This window comes from Carya illinoinensis, chromosome 11 (genome assembly GCF_018687715.1).
Source record: "Carya illinoinensis cultivar Pawnee chromosome 11, C.illinoinensisPawnee_v1, whole genome shotgun sequence".
NCBI classification, from domain to species: domain Eukaryota; kingdom Viridiplantae; phylum Streptophyta; class Magnoliopsida; order Fagales; family Juglandaceae; genus Carya; species Carya illinoinensis.
The window spans coordinates 7,100,749-7,127,926 of NC_056762.1; the positions used below are offsets into that span (position 1 = coordinate 7,100,749).

The 27,178-nt window shown below is 39.5% G+C and overlaps 3 protein-coding genes across 3 annotated transcripts; 1 reads left to right on the plus strand and 2 right to left on the minus strand.

The window, feature by feature from the left end:
• The first annotated feature begins 7,523 nt into the window (after nt 1-7,523).
• LOC122282167 lies at nt 7,524-9,215 on the plus strand. The gene has a single exon (XM_043094122.1). It carries the CDS (start codon nt 7,524-7,526, stop codon nt 9,213-9,215), a length of 1,692 nt encoding a protein of 563 aa, XP_042950056.1.
• Nucleotides 9,216-16,618: 7,403 nt separating this feature from the next.
• Nucleotides 16,619-20,591, minus strand: LOC122282168. Its single transcript, XM_043094123.1, has 4 exons — nt 19,743-20,591; nt 19,204-19,481; nt 18,083-19,131; nt 16,619-17,973 (listed from the first exon to the last, which is right to left on the minus strand). The coding sequence occupies exons 1-4, from the start codon at nt 20,589-20,591 to the stop codon at nt 16,619-16,621; spliced, it is 3,531 nt and encodes a 1,176-aa protein (XP_042950057.1).
• Nucleotides 20,592-20,683: 92 nt separating this feature from the next.
• Nucleotides 20,684-22,319, minus strand: LOC122282169. The gene is made up of 2 exons (XM_043094124.1): nt 21,396-22,319; nt 20,684-20,959 (listed from the first exon to the last, which is right to left on the minus strand). Exons 1-2 carry the CDS (start codon nt 22,317-22,319, stop codon nt 20,684-20,686), a joined length of 1,200 nt encoding a protein of 399 aa, XP_042950058.1.
• Between the last annotated feature and the right edge of the window lie 4,859 nt (nt 22,320-27,178).

Sequence of the window (27,178 nt, forward strand, 5' to 3'; positions counted from 1 at the left end):
ACAACCTCAAATAAATTAAAAACCAATTTTAAAACGCAAATAAATTAAAATAATAAACTAATATATTAATTAAAATAAAAATAATTATTTCAGTGAAAATATACTCAAAAGCGGGTCATCACATCCTCCTCTCCTTAAAAACAATTCCGTCCTCGAAATTGCAAGTCAACCACCAACTTAAAGCAAGCCACAAGAAAGCACATAAACCATCCGTGATCAAGATTAAGACACATACCTTCCTCATTCGAACAAATACGGGTACTGCTCCCTCATGTCCGCTGCTCGCTCCCAAGAGAAGTCTTGTGCCAACGGATCTCCCCAAGCCACTTTAACCAAAGGTATCGTCTTGGACCTCAACTGTTGCTCCTTCCAATCCAAAATCTGCGACGGAACAACTTCGTATGTGAGATCCGGTTGCAACTGAATACCTGCTGGGTCGACGAAACGTGGCTCTTGCTGTCCAAAGCTCTTCTTCAGGGATGATACGTGGAAGACATCATGAACATCCCCAAAATAATCTGGCAAAGCAACTCTATAGGCGACGGACCCTACTCTCTCCAGAATCTGAAAAGGGCCGACGTACCTCGGATCTAGTTTCCTCTTCTTACCAAAACGCTTAACACCTCTCATGGGAGAGACTTTAAGGTAAACCCAATCACCAACTTCAAAAGACAACTCTCTCCTCCGGGTGTCAGCGTAGCTTTTCTGGCGACTCTGAGCTGCCGCCATTTTGTCTCTGATGACTCGGACTTGGCTTTGCATCTCTTGAATTATTTCGGGTCCGATTATCCTACTCTCCCCAACTTCATCCCAACACAAGGGCGACCTGCACTTTCTCCCATAAAGAGCTTCATAAGGGGCCATCTGAATAGTCGCATGGAAACTGTTATTGTAGGCAAACTCAATGAGCGGCAAATGATTTTCCCAACTCCCTTGGAATTCCAGGACACATGCTCGTAACATGTCTTCCAGGGTCTGAATGGTGCGCTCTAACTGGCCGTCTGTCTGTGGGTGATAAGCAGTACTGAACTTCAACTTAGTACCCAAAGCTGCCTGCAAACTCTTCCAGAACTGCGACGTAAACCTCGGGTCTCGATCCGACACTATACTCTTTGGTACGCCGTGTAGTCGCACTATCTCTTTGACATACAAACGGGTCAACTTACCCAAAGAGTCGGTGTTATTAACAGGGAGAAAATGAGCACTCTTCGTTAACCGGTCCACAATCACCCAAACAGAATTCTTCCCACTAGGCATTCTCGGCAAACCCACCACGAAGTCCATCGTGATATCATCCCATTTCCACTCAGGAATAGGGAGGGGTTGGAGCATACCTGCAGGTCTCTGATGCTCAGCCTTCACCTGACGGCACGTGTGGCATTTCTCCACATATAAGGCAACGTCCTTCTTCATTCCATCCCACCAGTAATTTTTCTTCAAGTCTCGATACATCTTTGTACTGCCGGGATGAACTGAATACGGGGCCGCATGAGCTTCCGCCATGATCCGTTCTTTGAAATCTGAGTCCTTTGGGACCACTCTGCGATCTCGGAACCGAAGTATCCCATCACTATCCATGCTATAGTGCAACGGCCCTCGAGATTTTCGGACTCTTTTCCTGATGTTCAGCAGCTTCGGATCCTTTCTTTGGAGAGCTTTCAACTCTTCAAAATCAGTTACCCGAATATCAAGAACTGAAGACAAAATCTCTACTTGCTGCGAACTCTCTATAAGGAGCCTTCTCATCCCACAAAGCAACGATTCCAATTCTGACGGCTCGGCTTCATCTTCCAAATGAGACTTCCGGCTCAAAGCATCAGCAACTATATTAGCCTTCCCCGGATGGTACTTGATCTCACACTGATAGTCACTGATTAGCTCCAGCCATCGCCTCTGCCTCATATTCAGATTTTTCTGGGAAAACAAATGCTTCAAGCTCTTGTGATCGGTAAATACCTCGCAAGCTTCCCCATACAAGAAGTGCCGCCAGATCTTAAGGGCAAAAACAATCGCAGCCAATTCTAGATCGTGCGTCGGATAATTCTTTTCATGGTCCTTTAGCTGACATGATGCATAGGCTACAACCCGTCCTTCCTGCATAAGGACACAACCCAAACCGAACTTAGACGCATCACTGAAGACTACGAATGGCTTATGCGGTTCTGGGAGTGCTAACACTGGTGGCGTTGTCAACCTGTTCTTCAATTCCGGGAAGCTTCTCTCACATTTCTCTGACCAAACAAATTCTGTATTCTTCCGAGTCAAAGCTGTGAGAGGTCCGGATAGGCGAGCAAAACCCTCTACAAATCTTCGGTAGTATCCGGCGAGCCCCAAGAAACTCCTGACCTCGCGCACGGTTGTCGGGCGCTGCCATGACAATATGGCTTCTACCTTACTAGGATCAACTGCCACTCCGCCCCGGGAAATTACATGCCCAAGAAATTTAACTTCTTCCAACCAGAATTCACACTTGCTGAGCTTGGCATATAGCTGGTGTTCTCTCAATCTCTCTAGTACCAGACTAAGATGATACACATGCTCTTCAACATCTCGGGAATAAATCAGTATATCATCAATAAATACTACCACAAAGGAATCCAGATAAGGTCGAAACACTCGATTCATCAAATCCATGAACGCTACAGGGGCATTAGCTAACCCAAACGGCATCACCTTAAATTCATAATGCCCATACCTCGACCTGAAAGCAGTTTTAGGCACATCCTGGTCTCTGATTCTCAGCTGGTAGTATCCCGACCTCAGATCAATCTTAGAGAACACGGCTGCTCCTTGAAGCTGGTCAAACAAATCATCAATCCGCGGGAGAGGGTATTTATTTTTTATGGTCACCTTGTTCAATTCCCGATAGTCAATACACATACGGAGGGTTCCATCTTTCTTCTTAACAAATAAAACTGGTGCACCCCACGACGACGTACTAGGCTGAATAAATCCCTTCTCTACCAGTTCTTGCAACTGAGTCTTCAACTCTTTCAATTCAGCCGGTGCCATGCGATAAGGAGCTTTATGCACAGGAGCCGCTCCAGGTTCCAAATCTATAACAAACTCCATCTCCTGAACAGGGGGTAGTCCGGGCAAGTCATCCACAAACACATCGGGGAATTCTTCCACAACTGGGATGTCTGCCAAAGACTTCTTCTCGGACGGCGTGGACACCATCTGCACCAAGAATGCATCCGCTCCCCATGCAATCTCTCGTCTTGCCTGAATCGCCGATATAATCATTGGCTTTTCTTTTAATCTACTCCCCACAAATTCCAGACAATCACCATCTGGAAGCTGAAAGCTAATTATCCGACTTCTGCAATTAATACTCGCATAATATCGGTATAGCCAATCCATCCCGAGGATGATATCAAAACCCAACAGCTTGAACACCACCAAATCAGCATCCAGGAATCTTCCCTCAAAATTTAACGGGCATCCCAAAGCAACCTTGGAACACCACACCATCTCACCATCGGGTAGAGCCACTACCATAGACTTCGACAACGGCTCCGTGACCAAATTACACACCCGAGCAAACGTGGAAGACACAAACGATCGTGAGGCACCGGAATCAAACAAAGTACAAGCATAAAACTCATACAAACGGACTCTTCCTGAACCAAACACACAACCCATGAAATCCAAAAAAAACAACGAAGAAACCAAATGCACCAAAAATTAAATCCAACTTAAAAATTAAATTAATCCATACCTGTGATTACTCCAGCATCATGGGTCGCTGGTGCCTCATCATCCACCTCTCGGGTGTGACAGCATAAACCCGGGCTTGCACTGCTTGTCTCGGGTTGGTTCTACCACCGTGTCTACCTCCACGGCTTCCTTGAACTCTGACGGGGCTATCCCGAGCAATATGTCCCACTTGGCTGCACCGATAACACTGGGGTCCGCTACTCGTCCGACACTCGCCCTCATGAGCTCTATTACAAGCTCCACAAACAGGCACACGTCCTCCCATGCGAACACTTGAGGATGCTTGAGGTCGAGTCCCGGTTAGCTGAACGAATTTCTGGGGCGAACTCGAGCTGCTTCCTTCACCAGAGAAACTCCGCCTCTTATGCCCTGGAGAGGAGCCCATACTCAGATTATTTTCCCGCTCTACAAGGATGGCCACATCCACTAACTCCTGAAAAGTGGATATCCGATGGCTGACCACCATACGGCGTATGTCATGACGCAGCCCCTCCTGGAAACGATCTGCTCGCATCTCCTCAGTGGCGACAAGGTGAGGAGCAAACCGCTTAAGTTCTATGAACCTCCGGGCGTACTGTTCCACTGTCGCGCCCCCTTGGACCAGATTGGAGAACTCCCTTGCCTTTTGCTTCCTTACCGATGCGGGAAAGAAGCGGTCATTGAACTCCTTCTTGAAACGCTGCCAGGTCACCGCAGCGAAAGATCCCAGTTCAGATTCCAATAGCACCCTCTTGGTATCCCACCAATCAGAAGCGGTACCTTGCAAGAGATAGCTGGCGTAAAGTACTTGTTGTGCCTCAGTGCACCCACACATCTCAAAAGTCTTCTCCAGATCTTTGATCCATTTTCCAGCCTGAAGTGGATCCTCATTTCCAATGAAGTGTGGAATCCTATGCGCCAGGAAGCGCTCATAGGTGCATCCGGCTTGCACCATGCTACTGGACCCTCCTGGATACATCTAAGGCTTTCCCTGATATGGCCAGGGACCTCCTGGTTGTGGCCAATACCCTCCTTGTTGCGGACAAGGCTCTCCTGATGGTGGATAAGGTCCTCCTGATGGTGGCCAAGGACCCCCTTGTGGTGGCCAAGGTCCTTGTTGTGGCCAAGGCCCTGCCTGTTGAGACCTCGCACTCTGTTGCATAAACTCCGTCATCTGCCAAATTGCTTTGGCTATGGAGTCATCCTTGGAGGTATTGTCCCGTGGCTCCTGAGTATTTTTCCTTGGTCTCCCCATAATCCTGCCACAACACCACTCTTGACCCTCCTTTAAGAAAACAAATAAAACCATCATAAAACCAACAAAACGAAAAAAAAGAACACTACACAGCAAGAAACAAAAGAAACCAACATGCAAAAACATAACTAAATAAATAAAAACAAGCAAACAAGCTCACACAAATAAAACAAATAAAACAACTATACTTAACATAAATTTTAAAACACAACTTAAAAAAAAAACATTCTGGTACTACCTACGAGACACGTGGTTTTACCCAGAGCCAAACCGCTCTGATACCACCTGTGACGCCCCCAAATCCCCATGCCCGAACACGGGGAAATCGAGACGTCCGGATGGTGACAACTCGGGTCACCATCCTATCGACGGGTGCCAAGTGTGTGCAAAGGCAACAAATGTGCACGAAAGAACACGCAGCGGATAACGAAAGTCATAACTAAGTACCAGAATTTTTCTTAACGTAATACAAGCTGTTTAAAACGTACATAGATAAAATATTACAAAACACAAATACAGTTCTAAACAAATATAAAACATAGCATCAGCAACCCGGCGAAGCCTCATCCTCGGGCGAAGCCTCCTCCTCTTCGTCCTCTAACTCTGCACCAAAAGCTACAGAACCAAAAATGGTACCGCAGGTAAGTAAAACTCAAACACTACCAGATAAAACACATAATATAAGCAAATAAAATATTGCATAATATCACAAATATATATTAGATTAATGATCATGAGAGTACATTAATTAATTAATTCGATTGTGCGCCTGGCCTGCATATATCACTCTTATAATACCAATATATTATCATATTCTGCTCAGATTGTTATATAATTTTATTGATCGATCGAGGACAAGCAAGAATATTTGTGTTTGGTATATGATTTCATAATTTTTTTCTTATTTATTTGGATCATCTGCATGCTACATGCACGTACGGTTAATTCATCAATGCATTGTTACTCATGATGGTCATGGGCATGTCATGAGTCAAATAATATACCAGTTTCTTATATATAGACTAACTTTTTTCTTCTCCTTTTTAAAATTGAAATAAATTATAAGAAATGATGTGTAATAAGTTTTGTGCAAAAATATTTGTAAAAAAGTAGACCTCACCATGAAAAAATACAAAAAAATAAAAATTATATTTTTTTAATGAAATTAATTTTTTTACAAAAGGCTTAGTTGAAACTGACGGGTGTATTTAAGGTTTATACCTAGAATTATTCACAAACTATTATTAAGGTCAGATCAACACGTGGCATCATGAGTATCTCCAAGAATCCTGAATGGGCCTATGAGCTATCTGGACATGTTTTGTCTACCTTGGTAACATGAACTATCACTTAATTCTATCATGGCCCTAAGCCCATCGTTTCCTTGCTTTGCATTCTTGTATCCAAACTCGTAAATCTGGTCCCCAGATACAGCGAGGAGCAGATGCTATTCGGCCAAAGCCCACGGCCTTTAAGCATGCCGATTCAATATTCATCCTTATCTTCTCCTTCCCCTCTTTGCGCCACACCAGATCTGATGGAACCTATTTGTATTTTTCCCTCCCCCTCTCTGCGCTGACCAACGTCGATTCTACTTGGTCTTGTCTCTTGGTTTCTCTAGGTCTTCATCTTCTCCTTCTCTTTCGTTCTATGTTGTTTCGGTGGTATTTTTTATAGGTGTTACCAATTGTTTCGTTTGGGTTTGGGATGCTCTTGTAGATTGAAAGTTGCAATTTTTTTACTCATTTTGGGAGGGTTTCAACGGGTTGTTGGGAGGGTTTGGTTGGTTGGTTCTCATATTTATCTCTTTGATTTTTATTTCTTCTGCTGTAAACCGAACCTTATTTTCCCTCACTTGTATTTATTTTATTTCATCTCATTTTCTCTCTATTTTGCAGGTAAATCAGCGGGTCTTGCTCTGTTTTTTTACCCCATTTTCATCCTCATTTGTCTGGTTTTTTATTTCTCTGTTTTTGTTCATGTCGTGCCCCTGTTTTTGGCCTAAGTCTGTGTGTCTCATTTTCTATTTTGGTGATTTTTGTCACAAGCTTGGTAGCAGATGGAGGAAAGGCAGAGTAATGGCATTTTAGAAGGCTAGCGTACGAGGAAGAACGAAGAAGATGAGTAATTGAGATAGCCGGCATTTGACTAAGGGTAAAGTTAGTAAGGTAGAGTTAGTTTGTAGCCGTTGGATCAAAGAGGTGGAAAGCATATGAAGCTTTTACATGGAAGAGGCATGTAGTTAAATGACTCTTAAGGACATTGTTTACTATTTTACTAGCATTTACGTTTGTAATGTCTATTATATCCTTTTAATAGTTGTCAATATCCCATTAGTTGGGACCACTTTCTGTTAAGGCCTCTGCTGTATGAGTAGGCGGACGCTGGAAATATTCAGTTTTATGCAAAAAGTATTATACAGTTTATTCTCAAATCTCTCCTTCTTCTCTCGTCTGAATCTGGAGGTACTCACCCTCTAAGTGAGAAATTCTATCATACACATTATAGTTTACGGAAGTGTTACAAGTGGTATCAGTCGTCACCGATCCTTGTTATTTTTTTTCTCACCATGCCTGAAGGTACGAGATACACCCAGCTCCAGGAAGGGCTTAATGCTGTGAAGCAAACTACCACTGGCCTTGAATCTGAACTGTTGGATTTGAAGAAATGCTCAGAATCTCAGTTTAAACATATTGAAACTGAGATGGCTGCTTTTCGTAGGGAAATCTTTAATCAGCTGGCTGTTTTGACCCAGGAGCTGCAACAGAAAAATCAGCATAAAAAACATGAACTCGAATCTTCTTCAGTCACTCACCCACACCATGAACATCACAAAGAATCATTTGGAGAAATTGGCACCAGATCTGTTAGAGTGGATTTTCCCTCTTTCCATGGGGAGGATCCCAATGGTTGGATCTATAAGGTAAACCATTGTTTTTCCTTTCATAACACCTTACCACAACACAAGGTGCGCTTAGCATCCTTCCATATGGAAGGGCAAGCATTAGTGTGGTTCCAAAATATGGAAGAAATGGGAGCATTTCCAGATTGGGACTCTTTTACGCGTGCTTTGTCAATGCGTTTTGGCCCTAGTGTCTATGATGACCCCATGGCTTCACTTGCCAAATTACACCAAACGGGGTCAGTGGAGGATTATAAGGCCAGGTTTGAAAATCTGTCCAACCGGCTTAAGTGGTTGCCAGAATCTGTCCAACTGAGTTGTTTCCTCAGTGGCCTTAAAGAGGAGATTCGTGTCACAGTTACAATATTTAATCCTACCAATTTAATAGCAGCTTACAACCTTGCTAGATTACAAGAACAGAATGTAGCCCTTGCTAGGAGGTACCACTGCACCCCCATACTGCCCTCCAATGAACCTGGATTGTTGAAAACACCCCCTTCCGTTCACTTTGAGCCTCGAAAAGGGGCTGTTAAACCTCAGCTTCCAGTACATAAAATTAATCAGGCCCAAATGAAAGATAGAAGGGAGAAGGGCTTGTGCTATCACTGTGATTCCAAGTGGAGTCCAGGCCATAAGTGTCAAAAACCTAAGTTGTACATCCTAGAAGAGGTGTGGGAAGACTCTTCTGACAAGACCATTTGGGATAAACTAGAGTTGGAACCAGCAGTAGCTACCTTGGCTCTATCTACGGTGGAACCCATTCCGGAAATTTCTTTGCATGCTATCACGGGCTCCCTTAACCCACGCACTATGAGGGTTAAAGGGAAGGTGGGATCGCAATGGGCTGCCATTTTAATTGACACAGGTTCCACCCACAATTTCCTTGACTCTGCTGTGGTAACAAAGGGCCAGTTGCCTATTAACCAAGAAAGAAGGGTGCGAGTGAGGGTGGCGAGTGGGGAACAACTCTTAAGTGAAGGGGAGAGTGTGCAAACCAGATTTAATATCCAGGGTATCAGTTTTGTGGATAACATGCATGTGCTGGTGTTGGCGGGGTGCAACATGGTGCTCGGCATCCAATGGTTGAGGGGCTTGGGTTCTATTCTCTGGAATTTTGAAAGCCTCATAATGAAATTCACTTATCAGAATAAGGAGGTGGAAATTAAAGGCTTGGCAACATCACAGCTCATTGAAGAGGGGGATGGCAGTAAAAAGCATAAGCTGGAAACTAGGGGGGTCCTACTACATTTGCTCCAAGAACCTGAACCGTATGGTGCTTTACAAGAAAAACGGTTGCTCCAAGATGTGTTACAAGCCTATGCCGATGTTTTTTCTGATCCTAAGGGATTACCCCCCTAGATCTCATGACCATGCAATCCCATTGCTGCCACATACCGGTCCAGTTTCAGTTAGGCCATACCGTTATCCTTATTTTCAAAAGGATGAAATTGAGAAGATAGTTAAGGAGCTGCTCATCTCAGGGGTGATACGCCCAAGTCAAAGCCTCTTCTCCTCACCCATGCTACTGGTCAGAAAAGCAGACGGGACCTGGCGCAAGTGTGTCGACTACAGGGCACTAAATCAGGTCACAATCAAAGATAAGTTTCCTATTCCAGTAGTTGAGGAACTTATGGATGAACTACATGGGTCAAAATTTTTTTCTAAGCTGGACCTGCGTTCTGGATACCACCAGATTCGCGTGAGGCCTGAAGATGTGCCCAAAACAGCTTTTCGTACACACGAGGGGCACTACGAATTTTTAGTGATGCCCTTTGGACTAACTAACGCCCCCTCAACATTTCAAAGCCTCATGAACGAGGTGTTTAAACCCTTCCTCCGGAAGTTTATATTGGTTTTTTTTTTAATGATATCTTAATATATAGCAGGAGTGAGGTAGACCATGTGGAACACCTAAAAATGGCCTTGGAGACCTTGCGGCAACAGCAGTTATTTGCCAAAATGACCAAGTGCAGGTTTGGGTGTCGTGAGATCACCTATTTGGGTCATCTCATATCAGCTCAAGGGGTGCGGGCAGACCCGGATAAATTACGAGCAATGTTGCAATGGCCACTCCCTAATTCAGTCAAGGGGCTGCGAGGTTTTCTGGGTCTCACTGGCTATTACCGGAGATTTATCCGTGGCTATGGGGGGATAGCAGCCCCCCTAACTCAGATGCTTCGCAAAAACAGTTTTGAGTGGACAGATGAGGCACGGGAGGCATTTGAAAAGCTGAAGGCAGCAGTCACACAACCACCTGTTTTGGCTCTACCAAATTTTTCCCAACCTTTCACCATCAAGTGTGATGCCTCGGGTGGAGCGGCAAGGGCAGTACTAATGCAAGGAGGCAGACCTATCACTTTTTTCAGTCAAAAACTAAAGGGAAAGGCCCTTCAACTCTCCACATATGAGAAGGAACTGTTTTCCCTTGTTTCAGCAGTTCACAAGTGGCGACCCTACCTGTTAGGTCAGTCTTTTACTATTAAGACTGACCAAGAGAGCTTAAAGTACTTATTAGACCAGAAGGTTGGCACCCCCATGCAGCAAAAATGGTTGACTAAGTTGTTGGGCTACGACTTCATAGTCGAGTACAAGAAGGGAAAGGAAAATCGTGTGGCGGATGCACTATCCAGAAAAACAGAACCAAAAGATGCTATGCTTTGTTTACTCTCCTTCCCTACGGTGGATTGGCTGGTTGAGTTGAAAACTGCCTATGGGAAGGATCCACAGTTTCAAGAACTGGTCTCTAAGCCTCTCCCACCCCATTACAATTATAGAGATGGCCTGATGTTGTATAAGGGGCGGATAGTTGTTCCAGATGATAAATCTTTTAAGGCTAAGCTGCTGGATTTGGTGCATAGCAGTGCCTTAGGAGGCCATGCTGGGTTTGATAAAACCATGCATAGGGCTCGGAGGGAGTTTTTCTGGGCTGGACTTAAGGCGGATGTGAAGAAATTTGTGAGAGAATGTGATGTGTGCCAGAGGGTGAAACATGAGAACAAGTACCCTGCCGGACTCTTACAACCCTTACCCGTACCATCCCAACCATGGTCAAATATCACCATGGACTTCATTGAAGGCCTTCCCACATCACAAGGTTACAACAGCTTGTGGGTGGTGGTGGATCGCCTCATCAAATACAGTCATTTCACACCCATTTCCTATCCATACACGGCCAAACACATAGCCCAACTTTTCCTAAAACACATATTCAAACTACATGGCTTACCCCTAACCATCATATCAGATAGAGACTCAACATTCACTAGCCAATTTTGGCAGGAGTTCTTTAAGTTGCAGGGGGTACAAATGGCTTTCTCAACAGCCTCCCAACCTCAATCAGACAGCCAATCAGAAGCAGTAAACAAAAGTTTGAAAAATTACCTACGTTGTTTTGCAGGAGATCAGCCAAGAAACTGGTCCAAGTGGGTCCCCTTGGCCGAATGGTGGTACAACACTAATGTGCATTCCTCCACAAGGCTGTCTCCATTCGAAGCCTTATACGGATATGCCCCACCTCGCCTCAGGTGCTATGTGCCTGGCCCGGCAAAAAGTGAGTCTGTGGATGAAGAGTTAATTACCAGGGAACAGATTATGAAAACTCTCAAAATGAATTTACAACGGGCCCAAGAACGGATGAAGAAATATGCAGATTTAAAGAGGTCGGAAAGGGATTTTACCGTCGGTGAGTGGGTGTACCTCCATCTACAGCCGTACCGGCAGACCACAGTGTCGCAGAGGAGGGACCTCAAGCTAGCCCCAAGATACTATGGGCCATTCCAAGTACTGGAGAGGGTCGGATCAGTGGCCTATCGCCTGGATCTTCCCTCTACCGCCAAGATCCACGCCACATTTCATGTGTCCCAGTTGAAATCCAAGATCAGAGCAAAGATTACTCCTTTAGCCACCATACCCCCTGTTGATGCTACAGGAGTCTTAAAACTGGAACCTGAGGAAGCTTTGGCCCGTCGCATGGTGAAGAAAAACAACAAACTAGTCACAGAGGTGCTGACGAGGTGGCAAGGACAGGGACCCAAAGATGCTACTTGGGAGTCGTATGTGAGTTTGAAAAATCAGTATCCCCACCTTGCAGGCAAGGTGTTCTAACGGTGGGGTATTGTCACAAGCTTGGTAGCAGATGGAGGAAAGGCAGAGTAATGGCATTTCGGAAGGCTAGCGTACGAGGAAGAATGAAGAAGATGAGTAATTGAGACAGCCGGCATTTGACTAAGGGTAAAGTTAGTAAGGTAGAGTTAGTTTGTAGCCGTTGGATCAAAGAGGTGGAAAGCATCTGAAGCTTTTACGTGGAAGAGGCAGCATCAAGTATTGTGTAGTTAAATGACTCTTAAGGACATTGTTTACTATTTTACTAGCATTTACGTTTGTAATGTCTATTATATCCTTTTAATAGTTGTCAATATCCCATTGGTTGGGACCACTTTCTGTTAAGGCCTCTGCTGTATGAGTAGGCGGACGCTGGAAATATTCAGTTTTATGCAAAAAGTATTATACAGTTTATTCTCAAATCTCTCCTTCTTCTCTCGTCTGAATCTGGAGGTACTCACCCTCTAAGTGAGAAATTCTATCATACACATTACAGTTTACGGAAGTGTTACAGTTGTGCCCCTGTTTTTGGCCTAAGTCCGTGAGTCTCATTTTCTATTTTGGTGATTTTTGTTTTGGGTTTTTTATTTTTTAAACATGGGGTTTTATTTTGTGGCTCTTTCACAAGGTGTGAGGCTAAGATGATCATATTTTGATATTTTTATTACTACCCAGATCTGATTTGTTCTTGTTATTGATATTTGAGAGTTTATTTTTGTTCAATATATCTTTTTGTTTTTAGTTTATAGATTGGATCTGTGATTGGTAAAGGCCTAATTGTTTTCCTGTTCGTCCACTTCCTCCAACTTAGAAACCCTAGCTATTGTATCAAAACTCCTTATTATTATTATTGTTAGTTTTTTTTTTTTTTTTACAATTATTATTATTAGTGTTGTTGTTGATGTTGTTATTTTGAGTTCTCAGTAGAACAAATTTGTTAAAATATTTTCACAGTGCATTAGGTTCATTGCTCGCAGAGTATGGATCTATTTTCCAATTTAATGTAATGGTACAACATGAATAAATTACCTGCCTTTTTAATTGGGTAGTTTCTTAAACAACTCTCTTCATGTTGATGGATATTGAACATATTGCAGTCTATGGTGTGCCCTTTTCTACCCCTTTAATATTTGCTGCTAAGTTAGGGTTGTGACAGATTTAATATGATACTAAATTAGTTTAGCTTGCTTTGTCGATGTTCAGTGGCACAATTAGCAAATTACAATTTGTAGAGTAAGTTTTGTAGTACTTGGTACTATTTTGTCGTCTTTGTTGAGTAGTGGTATAAACTATAAATCACAATGCCATCGTTATCAACCCCCCCCCCTCTCTTTCTCTCCTCCTCTTCTCTCTCCTCTCTTTGCTCACTTGATAGGCAAAAGTACATTTTCCCGATGTGGTAGTGTATTTTTCCACAAGAGTTGATAGCAAGGGAGGGTTATTAGGTACTGGCTGTCTGGCACGTTCATTTTTATTTTATTTTTTGACAAAATAGAGGAATGGTGATGTAGTTTTTCAGTTTTTGAGATTATGATTGATTTTTTAACAAATAGGAAAATTCAAAATGTAAATGTGTCTAGGGTTGTTTTTTACAAGACCTTCCATGCTGAGGGTCTCATGCAGACAACTTGTGTCCGTCTTGGCACCTACCTTATTCTAGTGTCTTTCTGAGGGTGACTTGTTATGTTTTTATGTTTTTTTTTTGAATTTTGGGTTTGAAGTTCATGATAGTTTGCAGTTTGTATATAGATAGATGTATAATTTAGCTTGGTTAATGTTGATGTGATCAATAGACCATAAGCTATTTATTTTAGATTTAGATGTGATCAATATATATATACATTTAGATGCATGGAAATTAAGAAACATATATTATAACAAATACTTCTCATGACTTAATTGTCATCCTAAAAAAATTATGGGTTTTATTGTTTTGGTTTGCACATTGTTGCTGCCAGTTATAAATGTGATACTTTTTCAACTGGCTTATTACTGTTTTTGCATGTGTGATTTTTAGATGAGTTAGAAAATATAATCTTTTTTATAATGCAGTGTTGTAAAGCTTATATTTGTCTGTGTTATTATCTATAATCTATATAATTGTTCTTTATTTTCTGTTTTTTTATTTTATTTCTTGAGCTGATTTGCTTATTTCTTTTCTTGTTTTGCATTAGTTTTTACCACAATGCATGTGAGGGAGACGTGGCCTAGAACAGATCTGGGTAAGTTTTTATGCAGACAACTTGTGCCCGTCTTGGCACCTACCTCCAGTGTCTTTCTGAGCGTGACTTGTTATGTTTTTATGTTTTTTTTTTTTTTAATTTTGGGTTTGAAGTTCATGATGGTTTGCAGTTTGTATATGGATAGATGTATAATTTAGCTTGGTTAATTTTGATGTGATCAATAGACCATAAGCTATTTATTTTAGATTTAGATGTGATCAATATATATACACATTTAGAAGCATGCAAATTAAGAAACATATATTATAACAAATACTTCTCATGACTTGTCATCCTAAAAAAATTATGGGTTTTATTATTTTGGTTTGCACATTGTTGTTGCCAGTTATAAATGTGATACTTTTTCAACTGGCTTATTGCTGTTTTTGTATGTGTGATTTTTAGATGAGTTAGAAAATATAATCTTTTTTATAATGCAGTATTGTAAAGCTTATATTTTTTTGTGTTATTATCTATAATCTATACAATTGTTCTTTATTTTCTGTTTTTTTATTTTATTTCTTAAGCTGATTTGCTTGTTTCTTTTCTTGTTTTGCATTGGTTTTTACCACAATGCATGTGAGGGAGACATGGCCTAGAACAGATCTGGGTAAGTTCCCCCCCCCCCCCCCCCCCTCCATAATCTATGTACTCATCAATATCAAGAACAACTTTTTCTGGTTTGCATGCATTTTTTGGTCTGCATGTCATTGTTTAAAAAAAAAAACAAATACAACTGAACACACAAGTAGAAATAAGAACAAATACAACTTTTTGGTTTGCTTAGTGTAGAGTTTGTCATCTTCTTAGAACATAAGAACATAACCAAGCACAACATTGAACATAACCAAGCCAAAAAGACACCACTGAACATAACAAAAAAAATTAAAAGAATTAAGAAAACAAATACAGCAAAATACATAAGTAGAAATAAGACACTGTGAGAGTTAATAATAATATAACCAAGCACAACATAGAACATAACCAAGCCAGAAAACAGAACCCATTATGTTTTTAGATCTTTTCATATATTGCACCTTCTTATATACAGCATGAACCATCATGAACCAAACCAAAAATAGCACAAATCTGAACAACAACAAATGAAAGATATACTTGCAAAGATAAAAACCAGAAATGTGTGGAACTCTGAAAGTCTTGAATACAGCCCACACTTTGACCCATAAACTGTAAGAATACACAGGAAAGTATAAAAGTTTTTCTTAGGCAGATTACGTGTAGGCAGATTTTCCTTACCATGAAGAAAGAAACAACACTAAGGAAATATGTACCTCTAAAAGAAAAACCAAATAGGCTATACGAGACAAGCTAGAAGTGAACACAAATGAGCCATAAAGACCCTTTTAAGGTGCCTGTTGTTTTCAATACAGAAGACAAAATTTAGTGGAAGATGGCAATACTCTGCAAAACCACTACTGCAACCAAATAAACTGCTGCAACCAAATCTCTCTACTGGAAAACCGATGAAACAGGTATGGGAAAAGAAAAAAGGAAGATAAAATTTAGTGCAAGATGGCAATACACATGCAGTGCTTTTATTATTAATATTGTTATAATTGATTGAGATAAAGAAGTTTTATATAAAGCCTCTTTATTTAAATTTGTGACATAGACTTAATTTTACTTGTGCAGGGAAGTGTTGAAAATAATGTGATGAGTCATGACTATTATGAAAGTAGCCTTTTAATTCTTTTTCATCTTTTAATTTTTCTTCTTCAATAATGAGTACAGTTATCAGAATGTAAAACAGATACATGAATTTTATTTTATTTTTTTACCCAATGAGATCGATTTAATAGTTTTTGTGATTTTTTATTTGTTTTCTAGGTTTTGATTTATTTATTGGCTAGATGACATCGATTGTATTTTATGAATTTTCTAATTATTAAGGATAATTTTTTAATGTGTTTTATAGATTGTATTTCCTGCATGTAGATTGTATTTTATGAATTTTTATTGGGTTACCGTATGCATGTCTGGTTTTTGCTCTTTTTTCAGCAGAAAGGACGTGTAAGACATGCATGTCTTAAACGTTACTATATGCAGATTTAAATATTAAATGTTACTGTACGCATGCACTGATGCACTGACCAGGGATCTATAGAAATCATGTATTGGAAATGGACATAAGTGGACCGGAAAGAACATGAGTGGACTGTCAATAGACTAAAATAATTATATAATAAATACAATTCAAACAGAATTGCACAAACAATATACACAAAAAGTGGAGGAAACGGAAACGGAATTTTTTTTTTTTTTTTTTTGAAGATAACCATCTGGTTTCATTAATGATCACGAAGGATGAGTACATGAAGGATAATTCTCCATACAAATGCTCTCCTCAGAGAGTTTTAAAGCATCCTTAGCTAGATTATGAGCTGCAAAATTACAGGTTCTAGGGGTAAAGTTAAAAGACTAGCTTTGCTGCTTAGTCAGTAACTGCTTGATGTCTCTAATAACTACTCCTGCGCTGTTCCCAGTGTCATTACAGTCTTGAATTGCTTTCACCACCTGTTGTGCATCCCCTTCCAGTATTACTCTTGCCAAACTGAGCCTCTTACAAAATGTGACTGCTCTTAGTGCTGCTAAGGATTCAGCCAAATGAGCATTAGGAAAAGAGTCTTTAGGAGACTTTAGGCTTGCATAGATCCTTCCCTGCGAATCTCTGATCACTACCCCTATACCAATCTTGCAATTTACCCTGTCCACTGTCGCGTCCCAATTGGCTTTGTATGTGTGGAGTGGTGGGGCAGACCACTGAGCTGCAGGTTGATTGGTTCTAAGGGAACCTCCATGTCTGACCCGGTTGGCTTCTTGAAAATTAGCTACTGACTGCCTTGCCCCCTTAACCACTGATTCTGGGGTGGCAAAACTATCCTCAAAGATCAAGTGGTTCCTTCTTTTCCAGACTTGGCAAGCAATAGCTGCAAACTCATAGGTGGTTTCCTCATCCATGGCCTCAAAAACTAGTGACACAACTTCAGAGAAAGGGGACTCTAGAGTTTGAAGTTTCTGTAGTCTTCTAGGCCCCACACCCCACACATCTTGTGCTGATTTGTAGGACCCAAGGGCATGAGTTACAGTTTCTTCCTCACTGAGGCACACGGGACATAGAGGTGAATCTATAATTTTCCTTTTGAATAGGTTCCTCTTTGTTGGAAGAGACTCGAGGCTGGCCCTCCACAGCAGCATTTTAGTGGCATTTGGGACTTTTAGCTTCCATATTTTTGACCATATGGACTGTTCCTGCATGCTTCTAGAAGTTTGTCCCAGTTCCCTACCATCGACTTCATTCAGGAGGTAATATGCACTCTTGACTGAAAAAAGGCCATCCTTAGAGCCCCTCCACACTAATTTGTCAGAAGCATTGGTAATACTAAGTGGAATTCTACAGATCATGTTGGCCTCCTCAGTCTCAAACATCTCATGAATTAAACCAGTCTTCCATGAACAGCTTTGCTTGTCAATGAGTTCACTCACCAAAGCACTTTCCCCCATTCCCCTACAAGTTGATTGTACTTTAAAGGAGCTGGGTTTTGGGATCCATTTGTCATGCCATATCTTCACTTTCTCTCCATTGCCAATGTTCCAAAAAAGACCTTTCATAAGGATGGGTCTAGCTGCCAGAAAACTCCTCCACAAGTATGAGGGGTTGCTCCCTAACTTCCCTTGCATAAAGTTGGATTTGTGAAAGTACTTGGCTTTTAGTACTCGAGCTGCAAGGCTATTGGGCTGCTGCAAAATCCTCCATCCCTGTTTAGCCAATAAGGCTACATTAAAAAGTTCAAAATCTCTATAGCCAAGGTCCCCTTCCTTCTTTTGACTTTCCCAATTGTTTCCAAGTTAACCAATGGGTTTTTGCTTTTTCTCCTCTAGTACCCCACCAGAATTGTTGCATTAGCCTGTTAATGTCATTCAGGATACTTTTTGGGAGCTTGAAAATGCTCATGCAGTAGGTGGGAATTGCTTGAACAATTGCCTTTAGTAGCACCTCTTTTCCAGCTTGTGACAGAAATTTAATTGTCCAGTTTTGCATCCTTGATCTTATACTTTCTAGGATTGGTCGAAAGGTTGCCTTTTTGTGCTTGCCCACATAAGATGGTAACCCCAAGTACTTCTCGTAGCTTCTTGCTTCCCTTAGACCAACTGAGTGGAGTATTGCTTCCTTAATGTCTTCTAGTGTGTTGCTACTAAAAAATAGTGTAGTTTTGCCCAGATTTAGCCTTTGTCCTGAGGCTGTCTCATACAACTTGAGGAGTCTTAAAAGTCTGCAGCACTCGAGCACATTTGCTTTACAAAACAATAGACTATCATCTGCAAAAAAGAGATGGTTGATTAGTAATGACCCTTTTGCAAAAGGGAAACCTGTAATAAGTCCCTTCCCCTCAGCTTTGTCAAGGATGTTTCCCAGTACTTCAGTGCATATGAGGAATAGATAAGGGGAGATAGGATCCCCTTGTCTTAAGCCTCTAGATGGGTTAAAAACCTTTTGAGGGCTCCCATTTATCAAGATGGAGTATTGGACGGTGGTCACACACTGCATGATGAGCATGATCCACTCCTTCTCAAAGCCAATTTTCACAAGGACTGCTTCTATAAAAGCCCATTCGATCCTGTCATAAGCCTTGCTCATGTCCAGTTTTAGTGCCATGTAGCCTTCCTTTTTCCCCCTCATCCTATGTTTCATGGAGTGCATGGCTTCATAAGCCACTGTGATGTTGTCTGAGATCAATCTACCGGGTACAAAGGCACTTTGAGCTGGACTAATGATGTCTGGTAGTAGCTGTTTCAGTCTATTTGCAAGTACTTTTGAGACTACTTTGTAGATTACATTGCATAGGCTGATTGGGCGATATTCAGTTACATGGATGGGGTTCTTCTTGGGGATCAAAACAATGAAAGTGTCATTAATGGACCTGAACCCTGTTCTGTTAATTAACAATTTCTGCACTGCGGTGACTATGTCTTGCCCCACTACTCCCTAGTTGTCTTGATAAAACCCAGCTGAGAAGCCATCAGGGCCTGGTGCGCTTAAAGGATTTATATCAAAAACTGCATCTTTGATCTCCTTTACAGTGAATGCTTTCCTGAGAGTACCATTCATTTCCTCTGTAATGATGGGCTGTAAGTTGTCAATTGCTTCTGCTATACAGCTTGGGTTGGATGTACTGAAAATGTCCTTGAAGTACTCTTGGAAAAGGCTATTGATTCCTTCCTTGCTGCTGACCATATTGCCCCTCTCATCGGAAATTCTTCTGATAGTGTTTGTCTGCTTTCTCTGTGATGCACATTTGTGAAAAAATCTTGAGTTTCTGTCACCATTCTTGAGCCATAATTGTTTTGCCCTCTGCTTCCATTTGATTTCTTCCTCCTCCAAAATGTCATTAACTTCTCTTTGAATTTCTTTGATTGTTTCATTGCTGGTTCCAGTATTATCTACTTGGAGCTGTTGTAACCTGCCCCTCTTGCTGTCTAGTTGTTGTTTTACATTTCCTTTTGCTAACTTTGCTCATGAGCATAACGTTTGTCTACATTTTACCAAACTGGCCTTAATCTTGTCCATGCTCCCAGTACCCCTCCTGCCTTGGTTCCAAGCATCTTGGATAATCTTCTTACAATCTGGTTTTTTCCCCCATGAGGCTTCATACCTGAAGATCTTCCTTTTGGTTGTTGTTGGATCCTCAAAATTGCAGCAAGAGATTAATAGAGGTGCATGGTCAGAAGTTATGGTCGGAAGAACATAGTTATAACAGTTCTCAAAAGGTTGGATCCATGAGCTATTACCAAAACCTCTATCTAACCTTTCTTTAGTAAAAGCTCTTCCTTCCCTCTTATTGCTCCATGTGTACTTTGCTCCAATGTAACCCAGGTCTACTAAGTCACATTCATATAAAGCTTCTCTAAATCTTTCCATCTGAGAGAAAGGTCTAGAAGCAGCTCCTTCTTTCTCCTCGTTACAAAGTATCTCATTGAAATCCCCCATGCACAGCCATGGGCCATTATTCACAGGTTTGAGTAGTTTTAGAAGTTCCCAACTCTCTCTCCTTTTTTCTACCACCGGGTTGCCATAGAAGCCAGTAACCCTCCAAGGGATGGCCCCTTCCTCCACTGTTATCGTTAGTGAAATATGATTATTCGAAAAGGTATGTAATTCTACACACACCTCCTGTTTCCACATCATGACTAAACCACCACTTCTTCCTATGCTGTCTACTACAAAACTGCACTCAAAACCCAATCTGTTCCTCACTGTTTCGACCTTGGTTCTTCTACTCTTTGTTTCAGACAAAAATATCACCCTTGGGTCCTTCTCCTTCACCATGAGGCGAAGTTCTCGAACTGTGCGAGGGTTCCCAAGCCCTCGACAGTTCCATACTAAGAAGTTCATGGTGTTTGGTAGGGCTGCTTAGCAGCCTCTGCCTTTGGTTTTTGTTCTTCATCCTTCTTCACTGTCTTGTTCCTCTTGTGGCTAGGCTTTGTTTATGTCCAGCTTCCATGGTGGAGCTGTCTTTTTGAGCTGCCTTGGATCACTGCCATAGGATGGTCCAAGGGGCTGTCCTGAGAGAGTGGCTCCTCGTCTGCAAACCTTTCCCTTTTAAGCTCAACACTTTTTTGTCTTTCCTCTGGTACAGTGTAACCTTCCCTTTTTGGTGAAAGCTGCTCATCCAAAATTGGTAAGTCTGACCCCACCTTTTGTTCTCTCTGATGCACGCCTGCTGTGGGATCCTTCTGAGCCAAGTGGTCCCTCTCCTCAGGCTGTGTCTCCACCAATGTTTTGAATACCGTACCGGATGCCGTACCGGTCAAGGCACTGGAACGAAATATTTCGGTACCGGTACCGTTTCGTGTACCGTTTTGGGATAGTCGATATATAAATAAATTATATATATAAATATATATTAATTATATTTCAAAAGAATAATTTATATATAAATAAATTATACATAAATACATATATCTATATAAATTATAAATAGTTTAGTCTAAATTGGGGGTAAAAAAATAAATTTGTAGTTTGAAAAAAATGAAAAAAAAAAAAAAAAAAAAAAAAAACGAAACCGAAATACCGGCCGGTACATAGGCCGGTACAGGCCGAAATCTCGGCCGGTACGGCCGGTATTTGAACCGGTACGAAATTACAGAATTTCTGTACCGGTCCGGTGGCCGGTACGGAGGCCGGTACGGAATATACCGGCCGGTACGGTACGATTTTTAAAACACTAGTCTCCACTGTCATGGCTTCCCTCCCCTTCCCCTCCTCTGAGCTCTTCCTCCCCCCCTGCGCCACCTTGGATGGTGCCCATTTTTGACTATCAGCCTTTTGTTCATGGTTAGAGGCCTGGTTCAACTTTCCACCATAGCGTTGAGGATCATTGCCTCCTAACCTTGGCGGGTTGGCTCTAAGCCAAGGCCCATATTGATGAGCTTGTTCCCCTTTGGCATTGATGTTGGGTCCCTGGCAGTGTTTAGTATGAATGATTGCTCCACATTCGAAACAGAATAAAGGTAATCTTTCATACTTGAATGGGACCCAGTTTTGCACCCCTCCAACCTTTATAAATCTCCCTCTGATTAGAGGCTTAGTGATGTCAACTATCACTCTAGCACGTAGTGAACTGCCCCAACCACACCCGGATTCATCCGTCTCAACTTCTACCACCTTTACCATCCCTGAGAATAACTCCCTTCCTATCTCCCTGGTCATGCTTGCCACAGGCATTTCATGTGCCTGGACCCAAAACCATTCCGTGTTAAAGTCCAGTTCTTGTAAGGAGATGTGCCCCTTTAGCTCCTGCAAACAGACAAGGTTCCTGTCGAAAGACCAAGGCCTTCCCTGGAGCACCTTGGTCTTATCCCGTTCATGTTGGAACTCTGCTAGTAGTCTATTGTCTCCCACCTCCTTGAACTGGATCCAGCCTTCAGGTCTCCACACCTTGGACATGGTTGTTTTGAAGGCTTGCTTGTTTACCGTCCTCTCTGCAATAAGTTGTAGTAGCAAACATCTATTTCCTTTCTCTACCAGAGGTTCCAGCACTGTCTCCTCTATCCTCATGGTGTCGCTCTCCTGTTCAATAAGAGTTAGGCCCTCCCATTTTTTCCTCAATGCCTCCTCCATCATCTAGTATCACTATCTGCTTTGCTGTCCCCCTCCCTTTGTACCACAGAAACCTCACCACTCTCCCCTAACAGAGAGACTCACCCCACCTCACAGGGAGACTCACCCCACCTCACAGGGAGTTACACCTCACCTCAGAGAGAGAGGACTTCCGACTCAAATATTGAGACGGGGACTTTTGGTGTGTGAGGTTAAACGGAAACGGAATTAGAAATTTACTGTAGCAGTGAGATAGAGGCTTTATATTATAGAAAGATATAGAGGCAGGAGTGACTCAATACAAATTGAGGCTTAGAGAGAATTTTAAGTTAGTCATTCATAATTGTAATACAATAAAATATAAATCATTATATGGAATATTTTCAAAATTCTCAATAAAGTGAGATTTTATTTAAAATATGTAAATAAAGTTTTTTAAATTTATATTTAATACAACAACTTAAAATGAGGCCTCAATACAAACTTTATACCTCAATTTAGCAAGATTTTAAAAAATTATTTAAAATATAAATAATTCATTATATTAAATATTTAATTTATTATTATGGGGCCTTGCACACATTGAAAAATATAAAAGTTATTTAATGAAATGGTTTTTATTTTTATTTAAAAAAATACCTCATTTTTAATTTTGGTGGCATTAGACAATGACTTAAATAGCCTTACCATTGAGCCGACTTTGTATAAAGGGTGAAAATTAAATAGAATCTCTTAAAATCCTCGTGAAATGAAGCAACAATAGTTAGAATTTGAATACAATCAGTACTTCTTGTATATATAATTTGGAGGGAGCTTTGATCATTAGTTGTTAAAACTTATTTTTTCATTTCTTTTAAATGTTTTGCAAGCCTTGACTATATCAACTTTGAAAACCTAGGTTCTTCTGCTCGTAGGTGAAAAGTTTGTTTTGAGATTTAAAAAATTTGATTTTTTTTTTTTTTTGCTTTTTTTATAAGTTTGAAAATGTTGTAATTATCAATTAATGATTAAATAAAAAAGTTAAAGATTTGAAATTAAAAAATATTTTATATTTAAATGATATTTGAGAAGAAAATTATGAGTAATTTTGATATGAGATGAGAATTTCTAATCTCAAGTAAGTTCCCAAACAACCCCAAATATAATATTTATTGAGAATTTAATACTAACTAAAAAATTTAATTGGGAATCAATAAATATCATAGGACTTGACCTTCGTCTCTTTCATACTAATACTAATTTATTCATACTTAAAATTTAAATCAACACTGTTTTCAATGAAATCTACTTTTTGACCAATCACATCATATTGATATACAGATTAGTACACAATTATGTTTGCAACTATATTTTTTCTTCTAAATATATATATATATATATATTATATATAGGACTCGGCTCATATATTTATCTTTCTGTCCTGATAAAGTTTAGATAATAATTAATTAAGGTTAGCGATATTGATCCCAGCCTTCCCGGCTAGTACGTACATTCAACATTCTAGCCCGCAACAATTTCTCAGCAATTCGTTGTTGAAAATTCGATCAGTCACATCTATGGCTGGGAAAATGAAAAGGTGTACGTACCCTAAGAAGATTAGGATTGCATTTACCAACTTTCGTTGAACTATTCAGCTTTATCTTGTATGAAGAGACCGTTCGGGTTCAAGTGTTGAAGGAGATAGTGATCTTCATCCCTATCATTTAACCCATTTATGGATTAGTGCATTTTTTCTACGCTTTTAAGTTGTCAAAGTCTTTGTTCCTTTTTTCTAAGCTCAAGTCGGCCTTTTATTTAAGCACTTTTTTTAAAAAAAATTAAAAATTAAAAAAAAAATCTCAGGAAAAGATTAAATCACAAAGTTGATTTTATTGGTTAGGATTTGATTAAATTACAAACGTGAATAATGAATTCCACCGCGCGCATGCTCATTAAACTCAATATTTAATTCTTGTAACTAAGAATTTATCATAGCATAAAAAGTATCAACTCTATAGCGATGCTCAATTATAAATAAAATCGATCAGCTTGTTGCTTGCTATTGGTAAGTAAAACCACCCATTTTTTATTTATATATTTTTGAATAATTTTTTTGTGGATTAAAAAAAATTATGGTATTGATTTTTTTTGTTTTTTTTTTATAAATTTAAAAAAATTGCAATGATTAATTAATAATTAGATGAAAAGAATGAAGATTTGAAATTAAAAAATACTTCATTAATAATTTTGATATATGTGAGATGAGAATTTCTAATCTCATGTAAGTTCCCAAACAACCCTTTATACAACATTTATTGAGAATTTACTACTAACCAAAAAAGCAAAAAACAGAGACGTGTAGTGCAGCGGCTTCATGACGAAAATAAAAATAATCCAGAGGAGAGAGAGAGAGAGAGAGAGAAGAGAGGGGGGGGGGGGGTGGGGGTGGGTGGGGTTGTTGGGAGTGTCGTTGAGGGTCGGTAAGTGATTTGGTGCGGACAATTGATATGCTGTCGGGAGGAAATGGAGAAGGAAATTCCTTGATGCTTCGGCGGAAATAAAGGATTCAACGAAATAAAAGAATACATGTGGGTCGGCGGTCGCTGAGAGAATATATGAGGGATCTAAAGAAAAATAACCACGTGGTTTACCGTTTACGGGGCAAGGAAGACTGAACATTTTTTTCGCAGAAGACACGGCGCGCGTAAAGAAAAATGATCCAAAGGAAAATAGGTCACGGCCGGGTGTTATAACAATATTTATGGAGAATTTAATATTATCAAAAATATTTAAATGAAAGTCAATAAATATTATACGACTCTTGGCATATTTATCTTTCTCCTATTTTAAGTCCTAATCAAATTTAAATAATAATCCAAGGCTAGGGATATATCCTTCCCAGTAGGGACAAAGGCAAGATTATAAATTTGGATGGGTAGGATACTCGTAGGTCTAGAATAAATAGTTGAATTGAAAATTTTTAGAAACACTTTTAACAAATTTATAAAAAATCGATTAAAAAATTAAATTCCAAACTAGCATTATTATATAAATATGGGTAATTTTACATCTAAACTTTTTATATGTGGCAATTAAGAGAAGATGTTAAACCATAGAAACGATCTATGTAGGGATTATTAAAAAAAGTGGTAATATATGTAAACCATAAACTAAGGCCTCGTTTGAGGAATTAGATGAGAAGAAAAATATGTAAATAATAAAGAAATGATTTAAGTTAAGATGTTTTTATTGAGTTTTAAGAAATGAAAGAGAAAATGTAAAATAAGAATATTATAGAGTTAAACTATTGTTAGAGTATAATTAATGTTAAGGGTGCTCTTCTGCAGCCACGCGCCGCTTTTCTGGGTTCAGGACTACCAGTTACTTCAGACCTGATTGACTGCCATATTCTCAGGATGGCGCTTGACTCTCACATGCCATCACAATCGCTGTGTCCATAAAGTGTGTACTCTATTATGTCTTACATGGAGTATGAGATTTGTTAACCCTGTTTTAGATAGAATTATGCTGTCTCTCAGACTATGAATCTATAGAGGTTTGCATCATGGACTAGACCATATGAATCACGGTTGTATAATGAAGTGTTATTAATATTGTAATTGGCTTATAATATATTTTTCAGAATCAATTGCATGTAATATACCTTATTAATGAATGCAATATGCTTTTATTAGGAAAAAAAATCCTATCAATAATTTCTCAGTAATTCATTATTGAATAGATCCGCTTTCGCTCCATTCATTAGCAGTCACATCTATCGTTGAACTATTCCTTTAACTTGTATAAAGAGACCGTTCGGGTTCATGTGTTGAAGGAGGCAGTCTTCATCCCTAACATTTTACTCATTTATGGATTAGTGCATTTTTTCTACGCTTTTGTCAAATTCTTTGTTCTTTTATGGGTAGAGATATAGACATTTATGGTTTGGAATGGTCTCGATATAATTAGTCACTATAATTTGTCGAAGTCTTCGTTTCTTTTTTTTTAAACGCTCATATGCATGCTGGCACGAGTACACCATCGGCCTTTTATTTAAGCGATTTTCTTAAATAAATAAAAAATCTCATAAAGAGATAAATTAAATCACAAAGTTCTTTTGTATTGGTTAGGATTTGATTAAATTACAAGGTTGATAATGCAGAAGTTGCCCCAAACGTGAAAAGTTGAATTGAAAAGTTTTAGGAACACTTTTAACAAATTTATAAAAAATCGAGTAAAAATTAAGAAAGAAAAAATAAATTCCAAACTTGCAACATTATAGAAATACGTAATTTTACATCTAAGCCTCTTATATGTTGCAATTAAAAGAAGATGTTGAACCATATGAACGATCAATGTAGGAATTGTGAAAAAAGTAGTAATATATGTAAACCTGCATAAACTAAGGCCTCATTTTGAGAATGAAATGAGATGAGATAAAATAATATAGAAAATATGTAAATATTAGTGAAATAGTTTGAGTTAAGATGCTTTATTGGATTTTAGGAAATGAGAGAGAAAATGTTGAGTAAAAATCTTATAAAATTAAAATATTGTTAGAATATAATTTTTCAATATAATTTTTATTTTGAATTTTGAAAAAGTTTAATTGTATTTTGTGTTTTGTTTGAAAGTTTGAAAAATTTATAATGATTAGGTAGTAATTAAATAAAAAATAAATATTTAAAATTGAAAGTACTGTTTGTGAGTTACATTTAGAAAAACAATTATGAGAAGTTTGAGATAACAGTATTCCCAAAACAAGGCCTAAGTTTTGTATTTTGTTTAATAATGTATAGTAGAAATATCATATATTTAAAAGTTTTTACGTAGCACAATTATATACTGTTTAGTATTTTGTTAAATATGTTTGAAAAAGAAGTAATCTAATGTGAATATTA